Source organism: Catharus ustulatus, chromosome 32, assembly GCF_009819885.2.
Source record: "Catharus ustulatus isolate bCatUst1 chromosome 32, bCatUst1.pri.v2, whole genome shotgun sequence".
NCBI classification, from domain to species: domain Eukaryota; kingdom Metazoa; phylum Chordata; class Aves; order Passeriformes; family Turdidae; genus Catharus; species Catharus ustulatus.
In genome coordinates this window covers 617,084-637,595 of record NC_046252.1, presented here as the reverse complement: position 1 = coordinate 637,595, position 20,512 = coordinate 617,084, and the positions used below count along the sequence as shown (strand labels likewise).

The 20,512-nt window shown below is 59.1% G+C and overlaps 1 protein-coding gene across 1 annotated transcript; it reads left to right on the top strand.

Annotated features, from left to right (window-relative positions):
• The first annotated feature begins 426 nt into the window (after positions 1–426).
• On the top strand, positions 427–19,837 carry CCDC120 (coiled-coil domain containing 120). Its single transcript, XM_033083459.2, is given in 12 exon segments — positions 427–663; positions 2,192–2,257; positions 4,454–4,560; positions 6,634–6,741; positions 7,287–7,370; positions 8,710–8,930; positions 8,932–9,077; positions 10,202–10,243; positions 11,465–11,603; positions 15,474–15,575; positions 17,577–18,047; positions 19,593–19,837. Coding segments are annotated over 11 exon segments (1,542 nt in total). The 5' UTR covers positions 427–663; positions 2,192–2,208; the 3' UTR covers positions 19,666–19,837.
• Positions 19,838–20,512: the final 675 nt, after the last annotated feature.

Here is a 20,512-nt window from a genome sequence, read left to right as displayed (position 1 = left end):
AAATCCCGGGGGTCTCTATAGGGCGGGGGGTCCCTAATGGGGTGAGGGGGGTCCCTATAGGGTGGGGGGTCCGTAAATGAGTTCCCGGGGGTCCCTACCGGGGTCGGGGGTCGCTATAGGTCAGTGGGGCGCGGGGTCCCTATGGAATTTGGGGAGGGGTCCCTAAATGAGTTTCGGGCCGCCCGAAAATCCCCAAACCCGGCGGAGTTCCGGGAGGGGGGAGGGGAGGGGGCGCTGGGGGGGATCCCCCCCAAAAATCCCCGGGGGGGTCTGGGGGTGTCCCTGCTCTGGGGGAGGGGGGAGGGGAGGGGTCCCGGTTTTTGGGGGGTCCCGTCGGGGCCGCGGGGCCTCGGCAGGAAGCGCTGGGGGGGGGGAGGGGAGGGGAGGGGACAGAGAGGGGGGGGAGGGGCGGTGCCGGAAATGACATCACGGGGCGGGGGGGGAGGGGGGGACGCGCAGGGGGGACCCCGACTCCCGGCCTCGCTGCCCGGCAGGCCCCGGATCCCGCAGACCCCCCCCCCAAAAAACCAACCCGCGACCCCCGGGGCTGGCGGGGACCCTCCTGCGACCCCCGGGGGGGGCGCGGGGCTGAGACCCCTCCCCCCCTTCCCCTCCCCCACCCTGCCCGGAGCCCCCGGGCCGCGACCCCTCCCCCCGGAACAGGTAAAGAATTGGGGAGGGGGCGTTTGGAGACCCCAAAATGGGGCAGGGGTGGGAGCGGGGGAGCGGGGGAGGGGCCGCACCTGGATCTGTTTTTGGGGAGGGGGGTTTGGGGGGGTGGGGGTGACCCCTCGGATCCTTGGGGGGGTTGGGGGGAGGGGGGACCCCGGGACCCCCCCCCGGGTTCATTTTTAGGGGAGGGGGCGTCCCTGTGTCGCTGTGGGTTCATTTTGGGGGGACCCGGCGGGTTTTGGGGTCCCGTTTGGGGGGCGGGGGGACCCCCTGGACCCCCGGGTTATTTTGGGGGGGGGGGGCAACCCCAGGGTCCTTTTTGGGGTGGGGGCGACCCCGGGTCCGGTCTGGGGGGGTCCGGAGATTCCCGCGGCTCTTTCGGGGGGAGGGGGCGCGCCCCGGGTCCCTTTTGGGGTCGGGGGGACCCCGAGACCCCCAGACCCATTTTGGGGACCCCCCCCCGGGGGTTTTGGGGGTCGGGGTCCGCTCGGGGCGCGGGGGGAGGGGCCGGGCAGGCGGAAGTCGGGAATGGGGAGCGGGGGGGGGAGGGGAAGTGACGGGGTGGGGACACCCCAAAACTGAGCCCTGACCCCAAATCCTGACCCCAAATCTGAGCCTTGACCCCAAATCTGAACCTTGACCCCAAATCTGAACCCAAATCTGAGCCCCAACCCCAAAACTGAGCTCTGACCCCAAATCCTGACCCCAAATCTGAGCCCAACCCCAAATCTGAGCCCTGACCCCAAATCTGACCCCAAATCTGAGCCTTGACCCCAAATCCTGACCCCAAATCTGAGCCCTGACCCCAAATCTGAGCCCAAATCTGAGCCCTGACCCCAAATCCTGACCCGAAATCTGAGCCCCGACCCCAAATCCTGACCCCAAATCTGAACCCCGACCCCAAATCCTGACCCCAAATCTGAGCCCTGATCCCAAATCCTGACCCTTGACCCCAAATCTGAGCCCTGACCCCAAATCTGAGCCCAAATCTGAGCCCCGACCCCAAATCCTGACCCGAAATCTGAGCCCTGATCCCAAATCTGAGCCCAAACCCAAATCTGAGCCCTGACCCCAAATCCTGATCCCAAATCTGAGCCCCTGACCCAAATCTGACCCCAAATCTGACCCCTGACCACAAACCTGACCCCAAATCTGAGCCCTGACCCCAAAACTGAACCCAAAACTGAGCCCTTATCCCAAATCCTGACCCCAAATCTGAGCCCCGGCCCCAAATCCTGATCCCAAATCCTGACCCCAAATCTGAGCTCTGACCCCAAACCTGACTCCAAATCCTGGTCCAAAATTTGAGCCTGGACCCCAAATCTGACCCCTGACCCCAAATCCTGAACCCAAATCTGAGCCCGGACCCCAAATCTGAGCCCTGACCCCAAATCTGACCCCAAATTTGAGCCCCGACCCCAAATATGAGCCCTGACCCCAAATCCTGACCCCAAATCTGACCCCTGACCCAAATGTTGACCCCAAATGCTGACCCCTGACCCCAAATGTGCCCCCACAGCCCCCCATGGGCCGGCGATGGAGGTGAGGGGTCACATCCTGCCCCCCGGCACCTACAGCCCCGCAGGTACGGACAGCGCTGGCCCTGTGTCCCTGTGTCACCCTGTCACCCTGTCCCTGTGACCTGTGTCCCTGTGTCCTGTGTCCCTGTGTCCTGATCCTGTGTCCGTGTTCCTGTCCCCTGTCTCCATCCCGTCCCTGTCCCAGTGTCCCATCCCTGTCCCTGTGTCCCCATCGCCTGTCCCCATCCCTGTCCCTGTGTCACCTGTTTCTGTCCCTGTGTCCCTGTGTCCCTGTGTCCCCATCCCCTGTCCTCTGACCCCTGACCCTGTGTCCCATGTCCCCCTGTCCCTGTGTCCTGATCCCGTGTCCCCGTGCCCCTGTCCCCTGTCTCTGTGTCCCTGTGTCCCCATCCGTGTTCCTGTCTCCATCCCTGTCCCCTGTTCCTGTCCCATCCATGTACCCCTCCCTGTCCCCTCCCCTGTCCCCATCCTTGTCCAGTTCCCTGTCCCTGTCCCTGTGTCCCTGTCCCCTGTCCCATCCCCGGTCCCCATCCCTGTACCCCTCCCTGTTCTCTGTCCCCTCCCCTGTCCCCATCCTTGTCCCTGTTCCTGTCCCTGCCCTGTCCCTGTCACCTGTCTCTGTGTCCCTGTCCCCATCCCCTGTCCTGTCCCCTGTCACCTCCCTGGGGCTTGGGGACACCCCGGTGTCACCTCCCCGCCCTCCCCCAACCCCTCGGTGTCCCCAAACTCCCCAGAATCCCCCAAATTCTGCCCCAATTCTGGAGCCCTGGTGGCACCTGCTGTCCCCAGCCCCTGGTGGCACCTGCTGTCCCCAGCCCCTGGTGGCTCCCGGTGTCCCCAACCCCTGGTGGCACCTGCTGTCCCCAACCTCTGGTGGCTCCCGGTGTCCCTGTCCCGTTTCTTTGGGGACCCCTCGGTGTCACTCCTGACCCTGTGGAAGCCCCCCAGGCTCTGCCCCAATTCCGGACCCCTGGTGGCACCTGCTGTCCCCAAGCCCTGCTGTCCCCTGTCCCTGTCCCCTGTCCCTGTCCCCTGTCCCTGTCCCCTCCCTGTTGCTCTGGGGCCTCCCCAGTGTCACCCCCACCCCTTGGTGTCCCCAAACCCCCCAGAACCCCCCGAATTCTGCCCCAGTTCTGCAGCCCTGCTGGCTGCTGGTGTCCCCAACCCCTGGTGGCACCTGCTGTCCCCAACCTTTGTCCCCTGCCCTGTGCCTGCTGTGTTCCCTGGCGCCATCCCTGTCCTTTGTCCCATCCATGTCCCTGTCCCTGGCTGTCCCCATCCCTGTTCTCTTCCTGTCCCCATCCCTGTCCTTGTCCCTGACCCATCCCTGTTTGCGTCCCTGTCCCCGCTTGTCTCTGACTGTCCCCAGTCTGTCCCTGTGTGAACCTGCTGTGTCCCCTGTCTGTTTGTCTGTCTGTCCCCTGTCTGTCCCTGTCCTTGTCTGTCTGTCACTGTCCCTGTGTGTCTATCCCTGTCTGTGTGTCCCTGTCTGTGTGTCTGTCCCTGTCTGTCCCTGTCTGTCCCTGTGTGTCCCTGTCTGTGTGTCTGTCCCTGTCTGTGTGTCCCTGTGTGTCCCTGTCAATGTGTCTGTCCCTGTCTGTGTGTCCCTGTCTATGTGTCTGTCCCTGTCTGTGTGTCCCTGTCTATGTGTCTGTCCTTGTCTGTCTGTCCCTGTCTGTGTGTCTGTCCCTCACTGTCCCCTCTCCCAGGGGGTCCCACGGGGCGGCTGCAGGAGCTGCGGGAGCGGCAGCGGGGGCTGTCTGTCCTTGTCTGTCTGTCCTTGTTTGTCTGTCCGTGTGTCTGTCCCTGTCCGTGTGTGTCTGGCCCTGTCTGTGTGTCTGTCCCTGTCTGTGTGTCTGTCTGTCCCTGTCTGTCTGTCTGTCCCTCACTGTCCCCTCTCCCAGGGGGTCCAGCGGGGCGGCTGCAGGAGCTGCGGGAGCGGCAGCGGGGGGCTGGCCCTGCTGTGTCCCCTGCCTGTCTGTCTGTCCCTGTCTGTCTGTGTGTGTGTCTGTCCCTGTCTGTCTGTCCCTGTCCCTGTCTGTGTGTCTGTCCCTCACTGTCCCCTGTCCCAGGGGGTCCGGCGGGGCGGCTGCAGGAGCTGCAGGAGCGGCAGCGGGGGCTGTCTGTGTGTGTCTGTCTGTGTGTCCCTGTGTGTCTGTCCCTGTCTGTGTGTCTGTCCCTGTCTGTCCCTGTCCCTGTCTGTGTGTCTGTCCCTCACTGTCCCCTGTCCCCTGTCCCAGGGGGTCCGGCGGGGCGGCTGCAGGAGCTGCGGGAGCGGCAACGGGGGCTGCGCCAGGCGCTGGGGCTGCGCCTGCGGGAGCTGCGGCGCCTCTGCCTGCAGGAGGCCGTGAGTGACCCCCGAGTGACCCCCGAGTGACCCCCGAGTGACCCCCGAGTGACCCCTGAGTGACCCCCGAGTGACCCCGAGTGACCCCAAAACCCCAACACCCCTGGCCCCTGCCTGGGGTCACCACTCACAGTGGAGTGACCCCTGAGTGACCCCAAAACCCTGAACCCCCTCCCTGAATCACCCTGGGACCCCCACCCACACTGGACACCCAGAGTGACCCTGAGTGACCCCCGAGTGACCCCAAAACCCTGAACCCCCTCCCTGAATCACCCTTGACCCCTGGGATCTCCAGAGTGACTCTGAACTGACCCCAGAATGACCCCCAAAGTGACCCCAGAGTGACCCCAAAACCCTGACCCTGACCCCTGACACTGGGTACCCTGAGTGACCCCTGGGACCACTGGCTGGACACTCTGAGTGACCCCTGACCCCTGAGTAACCCCTAAGACCCCCTAAGTGACCCCTGAGTGACCCCCAGAACCCCCTCAGTGACCCCTGAACAACCCCAGGACCCCCACCCACCTTGGACCCCCTGAGTGACCCCTGAGTGACCACTGGGACCCTGGAGTGACCCCCATGACCCCTGAGTGACCCCTGAGCAACCCCTGGGACCTCCACCCACCTTTGACCCCCATGACCCTGGAGTGACCCCCAAACCCCAACCAGGATGACCCCTGGACCCCTGACCCCCACCCCTGAATGACCTCAAGTGACCCCTGTGACCCCTGGCTGGAAACTCTGAGTGACCCCTGACCCCTGAGTGACCCCTAGGACCCCCTGAGTGACCCCTGAGCAACCCCTGGGACCCCCACCCGTCTTGGGCCCCTGAGTGACCTCTGGTACCTCCTGACTGACCCCTGAGTGACCCCCATGACCTCTGAGTGACCCCTGAGCGACCCCTGGGACCCCCACCCACTTTGGACCCCCTGAGTGACCTCTGGTACCTCCTGAGTGACCCTCATGACCTCTGAGTGACCCCTGAGCAACCCCAGGACCCCCACCCACCTTGGACCCCCTGAGTGACCCCCTGACCCTGGAGTGACCCCCAAACCCCAAACAGGATGACCCCCGACCCCCACCCCTGAGTGACCTCGAGTGACCCCTGTGACCCCTGGCTGGAAACTCTGAGTGACCCCTGACCCCTGAGTGACCCCCAGGACCCCCAGACTGACCCCTGAGCAACCCCTGGGACCCCCACCCACCTTGGGCCCCTGAGTGACCTCTGGTACCTCCTGACTGACCCCTGAGTGACTCCCATGACCCCTGAGTGACCTCTGAGCAACCCCTGGGACCCCCACCCACCTTGGACCCCCTGAGTGACCCCCTGACCCTGGAGTGACCCCCAAACCCCAACCAGGATGACCCCTGACCCCCACCCCTGAGTGACCTCGAGTGACCCCTGACCCCTGAGTAACCCCTAGGGCCCCCTCAGTGACTCCTGAGTGACCCCTGGGACCCCCAGAGTGACCCCTGAGCAACCCCAGGACCCCCACCCACCTTGGACCCCCTGAGTGACCCCCTGACCTTGAAGTGACTCCCAAACCCCAACCAGGATGACCCCTGAACCCCTGACCCCCCCCGAATGACCTCAAGTGACCCCTGTGACCCCTGGCTGGAAACTCTGAGTGACCCCTGACCCCTGAGTAACCCCTAGGACCCCCTGAGTGACCCCTGAGCAACCCCTGGGACCCCCACCCATCTTGGGCCCCTGAGTGACCTCTGGTACCTCCTGACTGACCCCTGAGTGACCCCCATGACCCCTGAGTGACCTCTGGTACCCTGGAGTGACCCCTGAGCAACCCCTGGGACCCCCACCCACTTTGGACCCCCCGAGTGACCTCTGGTACCTCCTGAGTGACCCCTGAGTGACCCCCATGACCCCTGAGTGACCTCTGAGCAATCCCAGGACCCCCACCCACCTTGGACCCCCCTGAGTGACCCCCTGACCCTGGAGTGACCCCCAAACCCCAACCAGGATGACCCCTGGACCCCCGACCCCCACCCCTGAGTGACCTCGAGTGACCCCATGACCCCTGACCCCTGGGGTTCCCCCCTGCCCCCCCCTTGCAGGAGCTGACGGGGAAGCTGCCCCCCGAGTACCCCCTGGAGCCCGGAGAGAGACCCCAGCCCCCGCCCCGGCGCCGCTCCGGGGGCCCCCCGCGGGGACCCCCCCCCGAGGTGGGTCTGGGGACATCTGGGGACATCTGGGGACGTTGGGGGGAGGTCAAAATGTCTTTGTGGGGTGGTGGGGGTGGGGAGGGGTTCATGTCCTGAATGTCACCTGGGGGTGACACCAGACCCCTGTGGTTGTCCCTGCTCCTTGTGTGGCCCTGTGGTGTCCCCATGGTGTCCCCACACCCTGTGGTGTCCCTGTGGTGTCCTCACAGTGTCACCATCATGTCCCTGCGGTGTCCCTGTGGTGTCCCCATGGTGTCCCTGTGATGTCCTCACTTCCTGTGGTGTCCCCACAGTGTCCCCATGATGTCCCCATGATGTCCCCATGGTGTCCCCTGTGCTCCTAGGTGGCCCCTGGTGGCCCCATGACCCCCCACAGTGTCCCTGTGATGTCCCTGTGGTGTCCCCACAGTGTCCCCGTGGTGTCCCCTGTGCCCCGGGTGGCCCCATGACCCCCACGGTGTCCCCACACCCTGTGTGTCCCCTGGTGGCCCTCGGTGGCCCCGTGACCCCCCACAGTGTCCCCACACCCTGTGTGTCCCCCACAGTGGCCCCTGTACCCCGCCGGTGGCTCCCGTCCCCCCGTGTGTCACATGGGGACCCCAACGTCCTGCGGGTCCCCACACGCTCTGGTACGTCCCCTGTGTGTCCCTGTGGTGTCCCCTTGGCCCTGTGGTGTCCCCATGGTGTCCCCTTGGCCCTATGGTGTCCCCATGGTGTCCCTGTGGTGTCCCCATGGTGTCCCCGTGGTGTCCTCACGGTGTTCCCGTGGTGTCCCTGTGGTGTCCCCATGGTGTCCCCGTGGTGTCCTCACGGTGTTCCCGTGGTGTCCCTGTGGTGTCCCCGTGGTGTCCCCATGGTGTTCCCTGGGCCCCACGGTGTCCCTGTGATGTCCCTATGGTGTCCCCACCTGTCTCCTATCCCATTTCCCCCTTCCCTTGTCCCCCATTCGCATTCCCAACTCCCCATTTCCCCCATTCCCAATCTCCCATTTTTCCCATTTTTCTCATTTTTCCCATTTCTGCCAGTTTCCTTCATTCTGTCAGGTAAAGGAGCAGCTGCTGGAGAGTGCCCAGCCCTTTCCCATTTCCCAATTTCACCCCATTTTCCCCACATTTCTCCCATTTTATCCCCATATTTCCCCTCAGATGAGCAGGGTCCGGCACGAGGCACAGGCCCAGGCCCAGGTGCAGGCCCAGGTGCTGGAGGCCATGCAACCCTTTCCCATTTCCCCATTTCCCCAGTTTCTCTTCATTTCTCTCCATTTCTCTCCATTTCCCCCACATTTTCCCCATTTTATCCCCTATTTCTCCCCATTTTCCACCCGTTTCTCTCAGTTTTCCCCCTTTAACCCCATATTTCCCCTCAGATGAGCAGGGTCCGGCATGAGGCGCAGGCCCAGGCGCAGGCCCAGGCCCAGGTGCTGGAGGCCGCGCGGCCCTTTCCCATTTCCCCGTTTTCCCCCCCGTTTCTCCCCATTTTGCCCCTATTTCTCTCAGGTTTCCCCATTTTATCCTCTATTTCCACCAATTTTCCCCCAATTTCTCTCAATTTTTCCCATTTTATCCCCTATTTCCCCTCAGATGAGCAGGGCCCGGCGTGAGGCGCAGGCCCAGGCGCAGGCCCAGGTGCTGGAGGCCGCGTGGCCCTTTCCCATTTCCCCATTTTCCCCAATTTCTCTCCATATTCCCCACATTTCTCCCCGTTTTCCCCCCATTTCTCTCAGTTTTCCCGCTTTAACCCCATATTTCCCCTCAGATGAGCAGGGCCCGGCACGAGGCGCAGGCCCAGGCCCAGGTGCAGGCCGAGGTGCTGGAGGCCGCGCGGCCCTTTCCCATTTCCCCGTTTTCCCCCCCGTTTCTCCCCATTTTGCCCCTATTTCTCTCAGGTTTCCCCATTTTATCCTCTATTTCCACCAATTTTCCCCCAATTTCTCTCAGTTTTCCCATTTTATGCTCTATTTCCCGTCAGGTGAGCAGGGCCCGGCGCGAGGCGCAGGCCCAGGCGCAGGTGCAGGCCCAGGTGCTGGAGGCCGCACGGCCCTTTCCCATTTCCCCATTTTCCCCAATTTCTCTCCATATTCCCCACATTTCTCCCCGTTTTCCCCCCATTTCTCTCAGTTTTCCCGCTTTAACCCCATATTTCCCCTCAGATGAGCAGGGCCCGGCGCGAGGCGCAGGCCCAGGCGCAGGTGCAGGCCCAGGTGCTGGAGGCCGCTCGCCGTTTGGCTGCCGTGCCGGGGTTGCCGCCCGAGCAGCGGCGCCGGCGGCAGCGGCTCCAGGCCGAGGCTGCCCAGAGGCTGCGGCAGCTCCGGGCTCAGCTCGGGGCCCCCGGGCACGGTGAGGGATGGGGGGAAGGGAATTGGGGGGATTTGGGGGGGTCAGGGGGGATTTGGGGGGTCAGGGAGTTCTTGGGGTACTGGGAAAAGGGAGAAGGGGAAAAGGGGTCTGGGGGTTTTGGGATACTGGAGAAAGGGGTCTGGGAGTTTTGGGGTACTGGGGAGAGGGCTTTGAGGGTCTGGGGGTTCTTGGGGTGCTGGGGAAAGGGGTCTGGGGGTTCTCAGGGTACTGGGGAAAGGGGTTTTGGGGGTCTGGGGGTTCTTGGGGTTTGGGGGAAAAAGGGTCTGGGGGTTCTTGGGGCACCAGGGGGTTTTGGGGTTTGGGGGGAAAAGGGGTCTGGGGGTTTTGGGGTACTGGGGAAAGGGGTCTGGGGGTTCTTGGGGGTCGGGGGGTTATTGGGACTTGCGGGGGAAAAGGGGTCTGGGGGTTCTCAGGGTACTGGGGAGAGGGGTTTGGGGTTCTGGGTGTTCTTGAGGTGCTGGGGAAAGGGGTCTGGGGGTTCTCAGGGTACTGGGGAAAGGGATTTGGGGGTCTGGGGGTTCTTGAGGGCCTGGGGGTTCTTGGAGTTTTTGGGGAAAAGGGGTTCTGAGGGTTATTGGTGTCTGTGGGTTATTGGGGTTTGGGGGCAAAAGGGTCTGGGGGTTCTCGGGGCACCAGGGGGTTTTGGGGTTTGGGGGGAAAAGGGGTCTGGGGGTTTTGGGGTACTGGGGAAAGGGGTCTGGGGGTTATTGGGGGTCTGGGGGTTATTGGGGGTCTGGGGGTTATTGGGATTTGAGGGGGAAAAGGGGTCTGGGGGTTCTTGGGGTACCAGGAGGAAAAGGATCTGGGGGGAGAAGGGATCTTGAGGTTCTTTGGGGTCTGGGGGTTCTTGGGATGCTGAGGAAAAAGGGTCTGGGGGGTCCTTGAGGTTCCAGGGGGTCTTTGTGAGTCTGAGGATTCTTTGGGGTCTGGGTTTTGGGGTAGATTTGGGGGGCTTTTGGGGTTCTTTGGGGTCTGGGATTTTTGGGTAGATTTGGGGGGGTTTTGGGGTCCTTTGGGGTCTGGGATTTTGGGGTTTGGGGTTCTTGGGGCAGATTTGGGGGTCCCAGCAGCTCTGAGCCCCGCTCCTGTTGTTGCTCCCCCAGATGAGAACGGGTCCCTGTGTGACCTGCCCGCGCTGGAGAACGGTGAGGGGGAAAACTGGGGGGGCTGGGGGCTACCTGGGGGCTACCTGGGGGCTACCTGGGGGCTACCTGGGGGGGCTGAGGGCTACCTGGGGCTACCTGGGGCTACCTGGGGGGGCTGAGGGCTACCTGGGGCTACCTGGGGCTACCTGGGGGCTAGCTGGGGGCTGCCTGGGGCTACCTGGGGGCTGGGGGCTACCTGAGGGCTGCCTGGGGGCTACCTGGGGGCTACCTGGGGGCTACCTGGGGCTACCTGGGGCTACCTGGGGGGGCTGGGGGCTACCTGGGGCTACCTGGGGGCTACCTGGGGCTACCTGGGGCTACCTGGGGGGGCTGGGGGCTACCTGGGGCTACCTGGGGGGGCTGGGGGCTACCTGGGGGGGCTACCTGGGCTACCTGGGGCTACCTGAAGGCTACTTGGGGGCTACCTGGCGCTGCCTGGGGACTACCTGAGGGCTACCTGGGGGGGCTGGGCTACCTGGGGCTACTTGGGCTACCTGGGGGGGCTGGGGGCTGCCTGGGGCTACCTGGGGGCTGCCTGGGGCTACCTGGGGGCTACCTGGGGCTACCTGAAGGCTACTTGGGGGCTACCTGGGGCTGCCTGGGCTACCTGGGCTACCTGGGGGATCTGGGGCTACCTGGGGCTACCTGGGGGCTGGGGGCTACCTGGGGGGGCTGGGGCTACCTGGGGCTACCTGGGGAGGCTGGGGGCTACCTGGGGGGGCTGGGGCTACCTGGGGCTACCTGGGGGCTACCTGGGGGTTACCTGGGGGGGTTACCTGGGCACCTGGTGGGGCTGGGGCTACCTGGAGATCACCTGGGTGATCCTGAGGGGGCTACCTGGATACCTGGGGGGGCTACCTGAGCACCTAGGAGGTCTACCTGGATACCTGGGGGGGCTACCTGGGTACCTGGGGGGGCTACCTGTGTGCTAGGGGACCACCTGGGCTCCTGGGGGGCTACCTGGGCTCCTGGGGGGGCTACCTGGGCTCCTGGGGGGGCTACCTGTGTGCTAGGGGACCACCTGGGCTCCTGGGGGGCTACCTGGGCTCCTGGGGGGCTACCTTGATACTTGGGGGGGCTACCTGGGTGGTCCTGGGGGGGCTACCTGAGCACCTAGGGGGCTAGCTGGATACCTGGGGGGGCTACCTGCGCACTGGGAGGGGGCTGGGGCTACCTGAGGGGCTCCCTGGCTCACCTGTGCCCCTCCCCCCGTGTCCCCAGGAGCTCTGCCCCCCCCCAAGCCCCCCCCGGGCCGCCCCTCCCCCCCCCGGGGGGGCTCCAGCCCCGAGCGCCGCCCGGGACCCCCCTGGACCCCCGAGGTGGCCCCGGGGCGCCGCAGCTCGCTGGCCAGCCCGGCCAGGTGAGTGCCAGAAATGGGCTTTGGTAGCCCAAAAATGCATTTGGTGCCCCAAAAATCCCTTTGTGTGTCCTAAAAATCCCTTTGTGTATCCTAAAAATCCCTTTTGTACCCCAAAAATCCCTTTGTGTGTCCTAAAAAATCCCTTTTATACCCTAAAAATCCCTTTGTGTTTGCTAAAAATTCCCTTTTATACCCTAAAAATCCGTTTTGTATCCCGAAAATCCCTTTTGTACCCTAAAAATCCTTTTGTGTTTGCTAAAAAATCCCTTTGTGCTTCCTAAAAATCCCTTTTGTACCCTAAAATCCCTTTGTGTTTCCTAAAAATTCCCTTTGGTACCCTAAAAATCGCTTTTGTATCCCAAAAATCCCTTTTATACCTCAAAAATCCCTTTGTGCTTCCTAAAATATCCTTTCTGTGTCCCAAAAATCAGTTTGTGTTTTCTAAAAATCCCTTTTGTGTCCCAAAAATCCCTTTGTACTTCCTAAAAACTCCCTTTGTGTTTCCTAAAAATCCCTTTGTGCGTCCTAAAAATCCCTTTGTGCTTCCTAAAAAATCCCTTTATACCCCCAAAAATCTCTTTTGTACCCCAAAAACCCTTTGTGCTTCCTAAAACATCCTTTCGGTGTCCCAAAAATCTCTTTGTGTTTCCTAAAAATCCCTTTTGTGTCCCAAAAATCCCTTTTGTACCCAAAAATCCCTTTATGCTTCCTAAAAATCCCTTTTGTACCCCAAAAATCAATTTGTGCTTCCTAAAAATCCCTTTTGTACCCCAAAAATCCTTTGTGTTTCCTAAAAATCCCTTTGTGTTTCCTAAAAAGTCCTTTTTATACCCCAAAATCCCTTTGTGTTTCCTGAAAGATCCCTTTTGTGCCCCAAAAATCCCTTTGTGCTTCCTAAAAAATCGTTTTGTACCCCAAAAATCCGTTTATGTTTCCTAAAAAATCCCTTTTATACCCTAAAAATTCCTTTTATACCTCAAAAATCCCTTTGTGCTTCCTAAAATATCCTTTCTGTGTCCCAAAAATCAATTTGTGTTTTCTAAAAATCCCTTTTGTGTCCCAAAAATGCCTTTGTGCTTCCTAAAAATCCCTTTGTGTTTCCTAAAAAGTCCTTTTTATACCCCAAAATCCCTTTGTGTTTCCTGAAAGATCCCTTTTGTACCCCAAAAATCCTTTGTGTATCCTAAAAAATCCTTTGTGTTTGCTAAAAAATCCTTTTATCCCCCCCAAAAAAATCCCTTTTGTACCCCAAAAAATCCCTTTGTGCTTCCTAAAATCTTCCTTTTGTACCCCAAAATCCTTTGTGTTTCCTAAAAAATCCCTTTTGTACCCCCCAAAAATCCCTTTTGTACCCCCAAAAAAATCCCTATTGTGCCCCAAAAATCCTTTGTGTTTCCTAAAAATCTCTTTTGTACCCTAAAAATCACTTTTGTACCCCAAAAAATCCATTCTGTACCCCAAAAACATCCTGGGGTGCCCTAAAACCATCCTGATGTTCCCTTTAAAAATCCTTTTTGTTCTTCCTAAAACATCCTGGTGTTCCTAAAAATTCCTTTTATCCCAAAAAAAATCCCTTTTATTCTATCTAAAAAATTCTGGTGTTCCCTAAAAATCTCTCTATCCAAAAAAATTCCTTTTATTCTATCTAAAAAATCCTGTTTTTCCCCTAAAAACTCCTTTTATTCTGCCTAAAAATTCCCTGAAAATCCCTTTATCCCAAAAAAATCCCTTTTATTCTACCTAAAACATCCTCCCAATCCCCATTTCCCCCAAATCCCCATTTTCCCCCATTTTCCCAAAATCCCATTTTTCCCTTGTTTTTCCCAAACTCCTGGTTTTTTCCCATTTTCTCCCAATTCCCATTTTCCCCATTTTTCCCAAATTCCCGTTTTTTCCCAAATTTCGTTTTTTTTCCCAAATTCCCGGGTTTTTTCCCCAAACTCCCGTTTTTCCCCCAATCCCCATTTTTCCCCATTTTCCCAAATTCCCATTTTTTTCCAATTTTTCCCAAAACTCCCCATTTTCCCCCATTTTCCCCCAATCCCCATTTTTCCAAACTCCCAAATTCCCATTTTCCCAAATTCCCGTTTTTTCCCCAAGTTCCTGAGTTTTTTTCCCCAAGTTCCCATTTTCCCCAAACTCCCCACTTTCCCCATTTTTCCCAAATTCCGTTTTTTCCCAAATTCCCGGTTTCCCCCCCCCAATCCCCAATTTCCCCAAACTCCCAAATTCCCATTTTTCCCAAATTCCTGTGTTTTTTCCCCAAATTCCCATTTTTCCCCATTTTCCCCCAATCCCCATTTTTCCCATTTTCCCAAATTCCCGTTTTTTCCCCAAACTCCCGTTTTCCCCAAATTCCCATTTTTTTCCCAAACCCCCCATTTTCCCCATTTCCCATTTTTTCCCATTTTTCCCAAATTTCCGATTTTTTTCCCAAACTCCCATTTTTTCCCCATTTTCCCCAAACTCCCCATTTCCCCCATTTTCCCAAATTCCCGTTTTTTCCCAAATTCCTGGTTTTCCCCCAATCCCCATTTTCCCCAAACTCCCAAATTCCCATTTTCCCCAAATTCCCATTTTTTTTTCCCAAATTCCCGAGTTTTTTCCCCAAATTCCCATTTTTTCCCCATTTCCCCCAATCCCCATTTTTCCCATTTCCCCAAACTCCCCATTTTCCCCATTTTTCCCGTTTTTCCCCCAAATTCCCATTTTTCCCCAAATTCCCATTTTCCCAAATTCCCGTTTTTTTCTCAAACTCCCGCTTTTTCCCAATTTTCCCCAAACTCCCCATTTTTCCCATTTTCCCAAAATTCCCCATTTCCCCCATTTTTCCCAAATTCCCTGTTTTTCTCCCCGAATTCCCGGTTTTTTTTCCCAAATTCCCATTTTTTCCCCATTTTCCCCGTTTTTCCCAAATTCCCGTTTTTTTTTCCCCAATCCCGTTTTTTTCCCAAACTCCCCATTTTTCCCTTTTTTCCCAAATTCCCATTTCCCCCAAATTCCCATTTCCCCCAAATTCCCATTTCCCCAAATTCCCATTTCCCCCAAATTCCCATTTTTCCCAAATTCCCATTTTTTCCCATTTTTCCCATTTTCCTCAAATTCCCGTTTTTTCCCCAATCCCCATTTTTTCCATTTTTCCCAAATTTCCGTTTTTTTCCCCAAATTCCCGTTTTTTCCCCAAACTCCCATTTTTTCCCCATTTTCCATTTTCCCCCCAAATTCCCATTTCCCCAAATTCCCCGGTTTTTCTCCCCAAATTCCCGTTTTTTCTCCCCAAATTCCCGTTTTTTCTCCCCAAATTCCCGTTTTTTCTCCCCAAATTCCCGGTTTTTCTCCCCAAATTCCCGTTTTTTCTCCCCAAATTCCCGTTTTTTCTCCCCAAATTCCCATTTTTTCTCCCCAAATTCCCGTTTTTTTTCCCAAATTCCCGTTTTTTTTCCCCAAATTCCCATTATTTTCTCCCCAAATTCCCGTTTTTTCTCCCCAAATTCCCATTATTTTCTCCCCAAATTCCCATTTTTTCTCCCCAAATTCCCATTATTTTCTCCCCAAATTCCCGTTTTTCCTCCCCAAATTCCCGGTTTCTCTCCCCAAATTCCCATTATTTTCTCCCCAAATTCCCGGTTTTTCTCCCCAAATTCCCGTTTTTTCTCCCCAAATTCCTGTTTTTTCTCCCCAAATTCCCATTTTTTCTCCCCAAATTCCCGGTTTTTTTCCCCAAATTCCCGGTTTTTTCTCCCCAAATTCCCGGTTTTCCCCCAAATTCCCGTTTTTTCTCCCCAAATTCCCGTTTTTCTCCCCAAATTCCCATTTTTTCTCCCCAAATTCCCGTTTTTTCTCCCCAAATTCCCGGTGTTTCTCCCCCAGCCCGGCCCGGACCCTGCCCCGCAGCGCCTCGAGCTTCGAGGGCCGGAGCGTCCCGGCCACGCCCGTGCTGGGCCGGAGCCCCCGCGGGAGCGGCCCCGGCCGGTGAGGGGGGAACGGGGGAATTGGGGGGGTTTGGGGGGGTTGGGATGGATTTGAGGGGGTTTGAGGGGGATTTGGGGGGGATTTGAGGAGGTTTGGGATGGATTTGAGGGGGTTTTGGGGGAGGTTGGGGAGTTTGGGAGGTTTGAGAGGCATTTTGAGGGGGGATTGGGGGGATTTGGGGGGGATTTTGGGGGAGGTTGGAGGGATTTGAGGGGGGTTTGGGGGGATTTGAGGGAGATTTGAGGGGGGATTGGGGGATTTGGGGCGGATTTGGGGGGATTGGGGGAGGTTTGGGTGGGATTTGGGGGGGATTTGGGGATTTTTGAGGGGGATTGAGGAGGTTTGGGATGGATTTGAGGGGGATTTTGGGGAGGTTTGGGATGGATTTGAGGGGGATTTTGGGGGAAGTTGGGGGGATTTGAGGGGGATTGGGGGAGTTTGGGTGGGATTTGGGGGGGATTTGGAGGATGTTGGAGGGGGTTTAGGGGGTATGGGATGGATTTGAGGGGGATTGGGGAGTTTGGGGGAATTTGGGGGGGATTTGGGGATTTTTTTGGGGGATTGAGGAGGTTTGGGATGGATTTGAGGGGGATTTTGGGGGATTTTGGGGGGAGTTTGGGGGGATTTGAGGGGGGTTTGGGGTGGATTTTGGGGGGAATTTGGGGGGGATTTGGAGAGGTTTGGGGAGAGTTTGGGGGGTTTGGGAGGTTTGAGAGGCATTTTGAGGGGGGGATTGGGGAAGATTTGGGGGGTTTGGGTGGATTGGGGGGGATCGGGGGGATTTGGGGGGGATTTGAGGGAGATTTGAGGGGGGATTGGGGGAGGTTGGGGGGGAATTTGGGGGGGATTTGGGGATTTTTGGGGGGGATTGAGGAGGTTTGGGATGGATTTGAGGGGAATTTTGGGGGATTTTGAGGGGAGTTTGGGGGGATTTGGAGAGGTTTGGGGGGGATTTTGGGGGATTGGGGGGATTTTGGGCTGATTTAGGGGGGATTGGGGGAGGTTTGGGGGGAATTTGGGGGGTTTAGAGAGGTTTGGGAGGGTTTGGGGAGTTTGGGGAGTTTGAGAGGCATTTTGAGGGGGGGATTGGGGGGATTTGGGGGGGATATGGGGGGGATTTGGGGGGGATTTGGGGGGGATTGGGGGAGATTGGGGGGAATTTGGGGGGATTTGGGGATTTTTGGGGGGGATTGAAGACGTTTGGGATGGATTTGAGGGGGATTTTGGGGGGAGTTTGGGGGGGATTTTGAGGGGAGTTTGGGGGGGATTTGGGGGGGATTTAGAGAGGTTTGGGGAGAGGTTTGGGATGGATTTGGGGGGAGTTTGGGGGGATTTGGGGGGGATTTGGAGAGGTTTGGGGAGTTGGGGAGGTTTGAGAGGCATTTTGAGGGGGGGATTGGGGGATTTTTGGGGGGGATTTAGAGAGGTTTGGGATGGATTTTGGGGGATTGGGGGGATTTGAGGGGGGTTTGGGGGGGATTTTGGGCTGATGTGGGGGGGATTGGGGGGATTCGTGGGATTGGGGGAGCTTTGGGGAGATTTGGGGAGGTTTGGGGGGATTTGGGGGGGGTTGGGGTGGATTTTAGGGAATTTTGGGGGGGATTTGAGGGGGATTTGGAGGGAATTTGGGTGAGGATTGGGGAGAGTTTGGGGAGGTTTGGGGATGATTTGTGGGGATTTTGGGGGTGATTTGGGGGATTCGGAGGGGATTTGGGGCGAATTTGGGATGGGTTTGGGGGGATTTTGAGGCGTGATTTGGAGGGGATTTGGGGGGGTTTGGGGGTGATTTTGGGGTCTGGGGGATTTTGGGGTTGGGGGGGTCTCTAGGGATGATTTTGGGGTTGATTTGGGATGATTTTGGGGTTATTTTGGGCTGATTTTGTGATAATTCATCCCCAATCTCCCGCTGCCCACCCCCACCCCCACTCATTTTTTAAGGGTGGGGGTCCCTCCACCCCCAAAACCCCCTCCCCAAATTTTAACCCCCCCCTCCCCCCACAGCCCCGAAGCCCCGGGCCTTCCCCCCCGCCCCTGGTCCGGCAGCCAGGACTCCCAGCTCGGGGGTCCCCCCGCCCCGTGCCCACCCCCCCCCGGCGCCCCCCGCACCCGCCGCAGCAACAGCTCCGAGGCTTTGATCGATTGGGGAGGGGGCGGCGGCGCTGCGGGACCCTCGGAGACCCCCCCGGAATCATCACGGGCTCGGGGAGTTCTGGGGGTCGCTCCCGGTGGGGCGGGGGTCGCGATGTTGGGGCCGGAGCAGCGGCGCAGTCAGAAGTGGCTGGCGCTGGAGGGGCTGCGGGACTGGTACCTGCGGCACACCGGGACCGGCACCGGGACAGGAACCGGAACCGGGACCGGCACCGGGACCCCCCCCGCGGCTCGGCCCGGCCACACCTGGGCGCCCCCCCCGCGCCGCCGCGACCCCCCCGGGCTGCCGCACTCGCTCAGCTACGCCGGGGCTTTGGCGCCCAGGTACGGGGGGGCGGCCCGGGGGTACCGAACCCCGCTTTTCTAGGGGGGGAGGGGAGGTGGGGAGGGGGCGTGGGGGGGGTTTGACCTCATAGGATGGCAGTGGGGGAGGGGGGGGACACCCCTGTTTTGGGGAACACCCGATTTTGGGGACCCCCATTTTGGGGACACCCCATCTTGGGGACCCCAATTCTGGGGAACATCCCAATTTTGGGGACCCTCATTTTGGGGAACACCTGTTTTGGGGACCCCCATTTTGGGGAACACCCCAATTTTGGGGACCCCCATTTTGGGGACACCCCATTTTAGGGACCACCCATTTTGGGGACCCTCCCATTTTGGGGACCTTCCCGTTTTGGGGAACACCCCGTTTTGGGGACCCCAATTTTGGGGACCCCCATTTTGGGGAACACCTGTTTTGGGGACCACCCATTTTGGAGACACCCCATTTCGGGGACCCCAATTTTGGGGACCACCCATATTGGGGATCCCCCTGGGGTGTTGGGGATCCCCCCTCCGATCACTGGGAGTGTCCATGAATTAGTTGGGACTCCCCAATTTTGGGGACCCCCATTTTGGGGACCCCCATTTTGGGGACCCTCCCGTTTTGGGGAACACCCCGTTTTGGGGACCCAAATTTTGGGGAGCACCCCCTGTTTGGAGTCCCTCTCATTTTGGGGACCCCAATTTTGGGGACCCCCGTTTTGGGGAGCACCCCCTTGTGTTGGGGATCCCCCCCCCCGTTCATTGGGAGTGTCCATGGATGAGTGGAGACCCCCTCCCCATTTTAGGGTTCCCCCCCTCTGATCATTGGGAATGTGCATGGATGAATTAGGACCCCCCAATTTATGGGGAACCCCCTATTTTGGGGACCCCCGTTTTGGGGAACCCCTCAATTTTGGGGACCCTCTCATTTTGGGGGGGACCCCCCCCGTATCTGAATGTCCCCCCCATTTTGGGGACCCCCCCCCCCATCTTGAGGACCCCCCCTGTTCCCTGGGACCCCCCAGGTCTGAATGTTCCCCCCTCCCCAATTTTGGGGACCCCTTTGTCCTTTGGGGACCCCCCTAATCCGTGTCCAGGTGTCCCCCCCCCCCCCATTTTGGGGACCCCCTCCCCAACCCTGGGTACCCCCATGTCCCCCACCCAATTTGGGACCCCCCTCGTCCTTCAGGGAGCCCCAAAATCTCCCCAAATCGGGGATTCCCTCTCCCCCTCCCCCAAATTTGGGGTCCCCCCTCCCCATTCCCCCCCCACCCCCCCAATTTTGGGGCTCCTCCTCCTCTTTTGGGGGGTCTCTCTCCCCTCCCCTCTTTTTCCCCTCTTTTCTCCACTCCGGGGGTCGGGTTGGGGGTCCCGGGGGGGGGGGGGCTGCCAGAATTTGGGGTGGGGGGCTCATTTTGGGGGGGCCTAACGCTTTTTCTCTCTCTCTCCTTTTCTGTTTCTCTGTTGTTTTTTCTTTCATTTTGTCTTTTTTCCCTTTTTTTGGCTTTTTCCCCTCTCCCCCCCCCCCCCCAAACCCCCCCCAACCCCCCCAAACCCCCCCAGGGCCTCCGGGGACACCCCCGGGGCCACCCCCCCACCCCCCCTGGAGCCGCAGCCCCCCGGGACCCTCGTGTGACCCCAACCCCAGCCCTGCCCACGGGGAGGGGTCCCCAGGTTTATTTTGGGGGGGGTGGGGGAGAGGGGGGGGGATCCCCAAAATCCCGGCCCCCCCTCGGCCGCTCCTGGCGAGTGGCCGCGTTTGGGGGGGCCCCGTCGCTCGCCCCCCCCTCGGGGTTTGGGGGGGTCTGGCGGGGTTTGGGGGGGTCGGGGGGGGTTCAATACAGGGACCTGCTGCCATCACCGCCTCCGCCTCTTTTTTTGGGGGGAAACGCCGCGGGTTTGGGGTTCCTGGGTGCCCAAAAAGCTACGGAATTTTGGGGGTCCCCTAAAATAAAATGGGGGGGCTCATGGTTCCTGTACAGTTGGGGGCTGTCCTTGGGGCCCCTATATAATTTGGGGGTGTCTATGGGGACTCTATATAATTTAGAGGGGGATCTGTGAGGCCCCTAAATAATTTGGGGGGGGTCTGTAGGACCCCTGTATGATTTAGAGGGTTCCATATTGCTGCTGTACAGTTTGGGGGGTGGTCCTTGGCATCCTTAAATAATTTAGGGCGGGGTCCATAACGCCCCAAAATAATTTTGGGGGTGGTCCATGGGACCTTAAATTATTTGGGGGAGTGTCTGGGGGGGGTCCTGGATAATCTGGGGGGGGTCCATGGGGACTCTAGGCCCGTTTATGGGGGTCCCCTATAGAACCCCCCTATAGAAGAGGAATCAAGCCACGCCCCCTCCGGGCAGGGTATGGTGAAGCCACGCCCCCAAAGCAAAGACCACGCCCCCTGTAGATAACCCCGCCCCTGACCCCACATCTCCCCAGCGGCGGGCGTGGCCAATCAGCGGCCGCGCGAGGCGGGCGGGGCG